Source organism: Mizuhopecten yessoensis, unplaced genomic scaffold, assembly GCF_002113885.1.
Source record: "Mizuhopecten yessoensis strain PY_sf001 unplaced genomic scaffold, ASM211388v2 scaffold1011, whole genome shotgun sequence".
Classification (NCBI taxonomy): domain Eukaryota; kingdom Metazoa; phylum Mollusca; class Bivalvia; order Pectinida; family Pectinidae; genus Mizuhopecten; species Mizuhopecten yessoensis.
This window is the reverse complement of record NW_018403833.1, coordinates 378,887-389,388: the sequence shown is the minus strand read 5'-3', so window position 1 is coordinate 389,388 and position 10,502 is coordinate 378,887. Positions and strand designations below refer to the sequence as shown.

Genomic DNA, 10,502 nt, shown 5'->3' with positions numbered 1-10,502 from the left:
GACGGACGGACGGACGGACGGACGGACGCCGGACGCTGCGGTATGGCATAAGCTCACCATGGTCCTTCGGACCAGCTGAGCTAAAAACAAAATAGATTTTATATTTATACAAGTATCAATGATCTACAAAAAGTTACCTTTCCTATAAATTGGTAATCTTCCACCGTCCCCGAAAACTTTCCAGATCTTCGTTTCTCCTGCTATTGTTTCATGTTCCTTTTGAAGATTTTCAAATTGAACTGCTTTTTCCACGTCACGCAGAAATGATTCTGGTCGATCAAGCTGGAGGAATTCTACAAGTCTGTTGATGGTGTCATACAGATTCTGGAAAATTAACGACTTAGTTGATTAGTTGATACATAAATGACATCTTAATACAAAACGCGATAATGGGAAATGTAGTCCGTCGGAATGAAATGTAATAATTAAATGTCTCACCTTATCATAATATGTACCCGTCTGTATAAAAGTGTTTTTAATACACTTCCATCAAAAGTTGCGCAGCTCTGGAAATGTGTAGGTACTCTAATCTATATACATTTAGACGAGGCTTTTAATTTTGCACAAAACAACAACAATTAGACAAATAATGGATTTGTTTGACTTCTAAAGATTAGTGTTTTCAAAAAGGATAACACAATCTGTTCAACGACAACGGCGTTTTTTTCAACAAAAAATTGTCATAAATACTTGATAGTAATAGATACTTGCTTACATTTAGACTTACCTTATCTGGTTATTTATTTTATAACATTCAGTTAGAATGGATATCTTTATAGACAAACCTGTTTAATATCTTCATATTGCAGAAAGAGAACCGTTAGGTTCTGTATGTCAGTTTGACATTCTCCCATTCCCTAACGTACGAAAACCAATTTCCACCAAACAGTGCATCTAAATTAACAATAATTCATATAGTAAACTCACTATTTCAAAGATATTTCAAACCTAAATTTCAATATTGGTCAACGTAACTGAAGCAGTACTAGCGAACGTGAACATTGAACATTAGGGAAAATGAAACACTTTCGTCTCTTTTACTGAATGAGCATTCTTGAAATTTTGAAGAAATTGATTTTACAACATGTATTTTCACAATGTTTCCAGGACCCTTACTTCCGCTTTTCCCTCCAAGATCTGTTAACACAAATGTATAAAGGCGTCGATCGTAATAACAGTGTGCTTAATTTCGCATCTTCTTGTCATATTTTTATAATTTTGAAATAGTTTTTCATTTAAAAAAAAAAGCATAAATAAATAGATTATAATAAAATAAATATATTAAAAAAAATCAAAGTACTCTCATCTGATAGAAAGAAATCCAAAAATCCGTTGAAATCGCCTTCATAGATCGGTTTTCCTACTCGTTTGTAATGCTGATAAAAAGACACTATTACGTCTTTTGGATTTCGCAGAACATGCACAATCTTCACTTTGCCCTGTTTGGCCATTTCTGGTATCAATGGGTAGGTAGGATGTGTGTGGATCGTTCGGGGTGAATCCAGTTGATCAATCTCGCTTGTTGGGTGGAATTCGAGCATGTGTGGTGTCCCGCTATACTGACCGTATCATCTGTATCATGTTATACACCCAATGTGTTCCTGAAACGACAACAATGTCACGATAGCAAAGAAGTAAGCCATTCAAGGTAGGTTAGCTAAATGAAACTTGCTCTGTTACTCTAACGCCCAGTTGAGTCTCAAAACTAAACAACTTACATTATAGTATCTAATATTCTTATCCTATCATAACTATTGAAGAACATTAATTTATTTAAACTTAACCTTAAAATCAAATTTTCATATATTGTATATTTTTCATAACGATATGTCATAAACCGCCTAAGTTTAAAAATGGGATTGAATAATGTTGGAAAAATAATTAACTAAGGTTGAAGTTACTTGTAATCTTTCCAACAACATTTTCTAACCCTATATGTTCCACCAACATTATCATTCATAGCTGAAAATCCTAAATGTTTAGTAAGGCAGTATTTTCCTCGTATACCCTGACTGCTACAATATTCCCTTTCTAAAGAAGCCTCATCCGGAGACTTTACCTTTGGGAATTTCGTGGGCATTCCCTGTGTAAATAAGAACTTTCCCTAGCAACTGATAACAAGCATTACAATATATCACAGGGGTATGCCGTTACTTTAAAAAGGCCTGTTCGTTGATGCGGTCCAACCGTTTCGAACACGGTAGACGAAAACGGCCAAAATGTAACGCGCAACTCATATTGACTATCAACAGCACACAGACTATCTAGTGTAATGTACCATATATATATTGACACACATATACATACAATATTCTAGAAGATTTTTTCGAAAAATGCAAGAGGGAACAAATGAGTTGAAATTCGGGACAATCCAAAATCCGGGCGAACGGCACGGTCATAGGCGACTGGTTTTTTCAAACTTGTACAGTACCGGGGGAAGTGTTCTGATTGGCCAGTTATGAACTATCAGATATACACTGTCATACCTATAACACTTTGTTGTCTCGTCGATTAGTACATACATTTTTCCCGCTTGACACTTTCAATAATGTAAATGTGTTTATTCAACGGTAAGGACATACTTTTTTTTTTGAATTTATAATCTATGGTGTTTGAATATTGTATATGCCAACATTTAAATAATGGTAACAGCTTGATGCTATAAATACAAGAGGCCCAATGGGCCTGCATCGCTCACCTGGTATTAATCTCACACTTGTAATCTTAAAAGTGGACTAAAATACAGCTACAGGCAGAATATCAGTGTTTGATTCATAAGAACCTATTAAACATATGACGCCCGTGACCTTGAATGTCTAACAAAGACATTAGGTTGAAAGTGGGTCAAGGTCATTCAATTGAACAAACTTGGTAGCCCTTCATCCAAGCATGCTACAGTCCCAATATCAGTACCCTGGGCCTTTTGGTTATTGAAAAAATGTCGTTTAAATATTTTAACATAGTTGACCCCTGTGACTTTGAAAGTGGGTCAAGGTCATTCATTTGAAATGACTTGGTAGTCATTCATACCAGCATGCTACAGACCCAATATTAGTACCCTGGGCCTTTTTGTTATTGAAAAAATGTCGTTTAAATATTTTGACATAGTTGACCCCTGTGACTTTGAAAGTGGGTCAAGGTCATTCAATTGAACAAACTTGGTAGCCCTTCATCCAAGCATGCTACAGTCCCAATATCAGTACCCTGGGACTTTTGGTTATTGAGAAGAAGTCGTTTGAACATTTTAAGACATTTGACACCTGTGACCTTGAAAGTGGGTCAATGTCATTCATTTGAACTTGGTAGCCCTTCATCCCAACATGCTACAGGCCAAACATCATCAGCCTGTGCCTCTTGGTTATTCAGAAGAAGTTGTTTAAAGTAAAAAGTTGACGCCGGACGGACGAAGAACGAACAACGGACGCTGCACCATGCCATAAGCTCACTTGGCCCTTCGGGCCAGGTGAACTAATAAACAAAATGAAACATCTGTTGTGAAGAATATTGTAATTATTGCACATATTCCTACCGTTTCACATGACATGGAGTTGTTTCAGACCTATATCAATACATTGACGATGTCAGGATAAATACTCACAGGAAATCTGAAATACACGAACCAGTTGAGTTCGAACTTAGGACCATCCGAAATATAGACTAATGTCGCCGTCATTGGCAACTGCCTTTTTCTAAACATGTACAGTATCAGGTGACGTGTTCTGATGAGTTTTACAAGATGCCAAGACCATGTAGCTAGTCAACAGGTGGATTACAATTAATTGTTTTGGCATATTTAATCGTGCAAATATGTATATTTTTGGTACATTATGGTTATATATATTTTCAAGTGTATACTGTTTAAAATTTAGAGTAGATCCGCCCCTGTGTGATGTCATAGTCCGGAACGAGGCTGTGTTATTTCACAAGCTATAATACTACAATAAGAGTAGACGGCCGGGGCTAGGTTCCCCGATCAGACGTGGAAAATGATTGTGCCATAAAGGGAATTTTTTCCCGGGTATTCCGGTTTCCAACGACCTTAAACCCTCTGTGCACTTCTGACCGTGCCAACAGGAGGGATTAATAGAAAAACGTTTAAAATATCTGATAAGCATAAATTAAAATAAATAATAGTTTTTCTCGATTGTTTCAAATGAAATAATATTTAACGTGTGCATATCATGAACTGTGTCATTACTTAAAATATATACATGTATCTGTGGCCATCAAAACGACATTTCATCAGTAATTTTTTAATGATTTAGTTTCAGCTAAATTAACTATATGGCATGTCAACACTTTTAGATAAGATTATCGTAATACTCTTCACTTTAATTGTGATAGAATTGATCTTCCTGATACATATAATGCATTTTAATACAAACATTGTGAAAAGTCTAATAAAATCACTTGTTTTAGAGAAAATTGAGACGCCATTAAGAGTGGAGCGTGTTTTTAATTTCTCTTTGCTAAACATATCTAGAGAAAGGATAAAACAAAGTATCGTCGATTCCTAATATATTGTCTTTACATGTATATAGTTGGCTTAGTAAAACATATTCTGTCTGTAGTTTTGAAATGAAATATCTAGTGATCTGGTTCAGAGACAGCTAAGCAGTACATATTGTATATATAACATAACGGACTGAAATGGGAACAGTTATAATTGAGTTTTAAAAGGAAAAAATGACATTTTTACCTGATTTAGGATATGTACACAACAATACATCGTCCGATCGTAGAAATAATGAAGAAACATCCTTCAAATGGTCTTCTACCCTGCCTGGAATATCTGGATGGAATTTCAAACCTTTGTATGGCTTGAAACGAATCAGATTCCCGTTTACAGTCGATTCCTGTATCTGCATTGCGAACACTTGCAAACTAAAGTAAGAGGGAATGTATAGCTAGATGTGTGCTTGTACGCTTCTACACAGCGCCAGGCAAACCTGATATAGTCCACTTCTACATCACGGGGTCAGTATCGATACGAACCGCTGACAGGGATTCACAGGTTATGCACCAAGACAGAACTTCTATGACTCATATAAATCTTAAACTATTTTACACACTGTGTACATGGGCTAGTAGGCCTTTCTCACTTTGGGGTAGACCTAGCACGGAGCGTGGAGACAGAGACCTAGACAAGGGTCATTTCAAAAATGATTTGATATGGAACGTAGCGTATAGGGTATCTCATATTGGGTAAACGCACGTGACTACAGGTAAGCGAACAGGTAACATCATATGGAGACACAGGTTAGAAATATGTAACCGGTAACCACAGTCGTTTGGGTTTTTTCGTGGATCAATTCGGCAGGTATGTAACCGTGGTAATTGATATTTCAATATCTTCGTTAAGGATCTCACCCGGGACGTCTGTTTGATGAATAGACGACGATATGGGGTGTGGTTGCTAAGGAAATCGCCATCTTGGATCCAAAAGGCGCCTTAGCAACCCCATGAACCTACGGCCCCATATAACTTCATCATGTGGTTTTTTGCGTGTGACGTCATCATTTTTAGTGTTACCGACTGAATTATCTCCCCCTGTTTCCAATCGGTGTGTATGTATAGTGTGACGTCATTTTGACGGAATTAACTCCCCTTGTTTCTGCCTTTTTACCTTCTGATTTCAGGTATTGCACCCATGGACTGTCTCTCTCTCTCTCTCTCTCTCTCTCTCTGCAATGCTTGACAGACCTGCGAACCCTTGCATGAGGAGAAAGAATGCATACAGAAATTCTAATCGCTATTACATTGACTCAATAAAAATACCAGGCAGAAGCAAATGTGTGGTCTTCTCTCTTCAGACTCCCGTCTTAAGTCTTCGTTCTTCTTCTAGACGATTGGTGGCAAACATAGGGCAAACATAGAACAATAGGGCACCTGTTTGATATATACGGCAAGCCCTTTCTTTTCTCTGCATCTTTTTTTTTAAATTTACAATCTGTACATATTTTCATTTTGCAAATGTATACTTACAATGTTTTCTAACAATAATTTACGTCAAATACCAATTCTACAAGATGTACAACATGTATTATTCTCTATTTATACAAATTACAAATAAGTAAATAAGTAATCTACACTATATACAATATGCTATAAATAATTAACATTATCTACAATTTGATAAATAATTTACGCTTTATACAAATGAATAATCTACAGTATATACATAAATAACTATTACATTACAAATTAGTCTTCATTATATACAATATGTAATAAATAATCTTCATTATATACAATATGTAATAAATAATCTTCATTATATACAATCAGGGTTCTCCCCAGGCCATTTAGCTGATACGGCTCCGTATCAGCTTCAGTTTGAAATCCTCCCTGCCGTATCAGCTTAATTGACCCGTATCACCTTAAACTGTGAACCGTATCACCTTGTTATTTGTACTGAACAGAAGGTGGTCTTTTTACACAAGAAATTGACACTGATTAAATCACACGGCTGACCCAAGTCCATCAATGACCCCACTGGTCAGTTGCACGATAAGCGTATTGCCACAGGGGGCCTGTAATTAGTGGGGAGGGGGACCGGACGACAAGCCCACAGGGCACAGGTGTCCGGCAAGCGTGCTCACTGGAGCCTAAAGCAATTACCACCGGATCCTTTTAGCATGGTCAATAGGTGATTAATTGAGGTACCTACTGTTGGATTAACAAAACAAACACTTATTACATCTATTATAAATTAATTTACTCACATATGATTGCATTTGACAACGCTGAAATAGCGTGTGTATTCAGTTAGTGATGGTCGCCATCTTGGATTGTGTAAAGTACAAACCGGAAAGGGGAATGAAATTCCGGATTTGTCGTTTTTAATGAAGAAGAGCTCAAATAAAAATGCTGTTTTAATCTTTGATCACATTTACTGACAGCAGTATTTAATATAGTTTTAGAGGAAATAAAAACACTGTACATTTTATTAAAACATTTTCTCTTACAATAATAAGAACTATGATATAAACTTGTTCATGTAAGTGTTTCCCCCTATAGCTTTTAAATATTTCTTCTTTAAATTATTTTTAATGGGGATTAAGTAAGGGATACAAATGTAAAGATAAGAGACAAATGTCACAAATGTCATATCTATTATTCAATGTACAAAACTCATCCACCTTTCCATAAATTGTATTTTTTTTTCAGAATATATTGCTGAAAATTCAGATATAAGAAACACTTATTTATTTCCTTGGTTTTAATGTTCACCAAAAGAAGTTTGGTAAATAAAAGTAACTTTTTAAACATTATATTACACCCCCCACCCCCCTTAGGTTTGATAAGGTATTATAAGGTATTATATTAGCGTGTCCGTCTTGAATGTTCGTTGCAAATGAAACATATCAGCTTAAACAAATTCTGGGGAGAACCCTGACAATATGTAATAAATAATCTTCATTATATACAATATGTAATAAATAATTTACGCTTTATACAAATTACAAATGAATGATCTTCATTATATACAACATGTAATATGAAATAAGTAATTAACATTATAAACAACATGTTATAATTTGTCCACCTTTGTCCACTATTTGTCCATATTTGTCCACCTTTGTCCACTATTTGTCCACCTTTGTCCACATTGTGGCGACTATTTGTTCATATTTGTCCACTATTTGTCCAAATAGAACGAAATAAAAACAGATAATATTAACAGTATATGATTTTGTTTGTCTAAATTGGGAAACCGATTTTCCGTTATAATTTCCGTTATAATTTTCGCAGATTTTCACGTAACACTGAGCTACATCTACATCTTAAGCTGATACGGGATGTGCCGTTGCTCAGTGTAGTGTATACACACCTTTATGGATAACTGTTAACCAGTAACAAAGAGTTTTGGCATTTACCAGCTAAAATGTTTTTTCTTTTAAAATTAATGTTAACAATTAGTCAATTCAAACTTAGGGAATAATTATGAAATGTCGATGTACACAGTGTGGTTCAGTCTGTTACTCAAGCATTTGCTAAATAATGACAGTACTTTAATTCTATAATACGTGACTCTTCCGTCGCGAAACATGTAACATACTATGCCTAAGTAATCGAGTTCATTGTTAACAGTTAATATCATATTGTTCCAATGTGGGTTTACACACACACTGTCTTACGAAAACGCTATTTCCTGTAACATTTAATCAAGTAGCTCAACATGTTAGTTCATTGTTCAAACTTCTTCAACACACTGGATAGTTGGTAGTATTCCTAGAATGTCATGCATATTCCATGTTTGATAGGTATGACATTGTCGCTGCTGTGACTTCCGTAACATTTTCTGATGTCTACACATACGTAGGGTCTGCTTACCGAAACTTACCGAAACATAGATATTGTCACCAGGGTGACTAAACATATATTAACGGTGTATTGACAGACGATGCTAGTACCTGTGATCATACAAGGATTGAACATAGTAATATTGCTTTGAGTTTTATATTCTATGGACGAGGCATTTGCTGTTTCCTATAAGCATTTATATTAGACATGATTTGAAAGTAGGTCCACGCATAAACTCCCCTCGGGTCGGAGGTGGTAGAAGGCCTATATTTTGACCTGGTGAGGACAAAGCATCACAAAGCATCACGAAGCGTTCACTTATATGCTCTCTGTACCCCTGGAATATGTCAAAGCAAAATTGAAGGCACGCGGTTAGCAATTTGATCGGTCTCAGGTAGAAAAAAAATCTGACCAATCGATACCTGGGCATTTGAAGATTACAAATTTCAAGTTTATTGGTTTCCTCAGATACCTTACAATGTACAAAATGGAGTACAGAGATGCGTCACCCAACTACAAAGCCAGTCAATTTTACCGTTACGAGACCGGGCAATTCTTTAATGTGCGTCACCTTGTAGATGAGATAAGAAGACTAGTTTGATACTTTGATGTACATTTTCACGTAACACTGAGTGAGGTCTACATCTTCAGCTGAAGTGTATGTAACGCGTTTATATATAACTAGTACTAAAAAGAGTTTGGTATTTTCCTACTAAAACGTTTGTTTTCTTTTTCTTTTAAATCAATGCTAACAATCAGTCAAATCAAACTTAGGGAATAACTTATGAAATTTGTTGATGTACACAGCATCGTATGTTGTATATCGTTGCTAAAATCTGATTGGTCGATGCATATATCTGCTCAAATCTGATTGGTCGAAATATGATTGGTCGTTGAATTTAGCTGCTCAAATCTAATTGGTCAAACTCCGATTGGTCTTTCCACAGCCTTTCTAATTCGGCTTCCATGTTACTGTTAATGGCGGTTTTTGTAAGGTCGACGAAGCATTGGTGAGAAAGCCCTGGAGAGAATACGTGAAATCAGAAGCAAAAGGCTGAAACAGGGGAGATAATTTCGTAGGTAATGCGAAATTGATGACGTCACACGCAATACGAAAACTACAACCCTCCTCCACATCATTTCATACATGTTTGTGTATTGCGTGTGACGTCATCAATTTCGCATTACCTGCGAAATTATCTCCCCTGTTTCAGCCTTTTGCTTCTGGACTGTCAACTTCTCTGTGATGAAAGACATTGTATTGTCGGACCGCGGTAGAGTGACAGATGATATGTAACTGAACACATTTACCTAGTTGCTATTTCTATCGATATATCCTTGATATTTCTGAAGCGACATGGATGTGGACTGTATCAATATTACCTGTGAGGCTGTGTAGTACGGACATCCAAAAGCTACATATTCACTCTTTCTTATATATTATGTTCGCAATGCAGAAAATTGAAATGACTGATACTCATGGAAATATCATTCGTTTTAAACCTTACAATGGTTTGAAATTTCACCCAAGGATTCCAGGCAACGTGGACAAGAAGAAAGAATGTTTCTTCATTAATCCTGCGATCAGGCAATGTGTTGTTGTGCACCTATCCTAAATCAGGTAAATATTCCATTTGTTTCTATATCCTTATCCACATGTAGAGTTAATGATGTTTTAAAGTGATATTTTCATCCATAAAGATCAATGATAATTAATACCATTTTTCATCGTCTTCAATCTGTACTTCTTTGCTTCTGAAACCTCAGCAGTAGCAGTTAAATGGAAGTGTCACTATAAAACTATAGTCTGGCAGGTGCTCTGTTGCTTCACGAGTTCATGTTTGCGACATATGATAAAAACAGCACTCTGAAACATCCATTTTCTAGATATTCTTAGTAAATAGCAATGAAATGAATACTGACTGAGTCATAATATTATAACTATGAAAGCATGACTGAAACAACAGTCACTGTGCATTATATGATAAAACATCACTTTCGTGGTGAAATAACTGTCGTGGTGCATTTCTGTTTGCATGCCATATATAACAATATTCCGTATTTCACATTGCTAAACGTTACATAACCTGAAGACTAAAACCTTAGCGGAGGATGAACACATGTGTATAATATTTCCAATTCGCTGATTAACGATACATTTATATATGAAAGCATAGTAAACGAGCAATAAAAAT

At 35.9% G+C, this 10,502-nt stretch overlaps 1 protein-coding gene across 1 annotated transcript in view; it reads right to left on the bottom strand.

Moving 5' to 3' along the window:
- The window catches only part of LOC110456462 (sulfotransferase family cytosolic 1B member 1-like), a 4,340-nt gene extending 2,889 nt beyond the window's left edge, over window positions 1-1,451 (bottom strand). Inside the window, exons 1-2 of the mRNA XM_021507243.1 lie at window positions 1,398-1,451; window positions 138-324 (exon numbers count right to left, since the gene is read on the bottom strand). Coding sequence (XP_021362918.1) covers window positions 138-324; window positions 1,398-1,451 — 241 coding nt within the window. The remainder of the gene's footprint in view (window positions 1-137; window positions 325-1,397) is intronic.
- Between the last annotated feature and the right edge of the window lie 9,051 nt (window positions 1,452-10,502).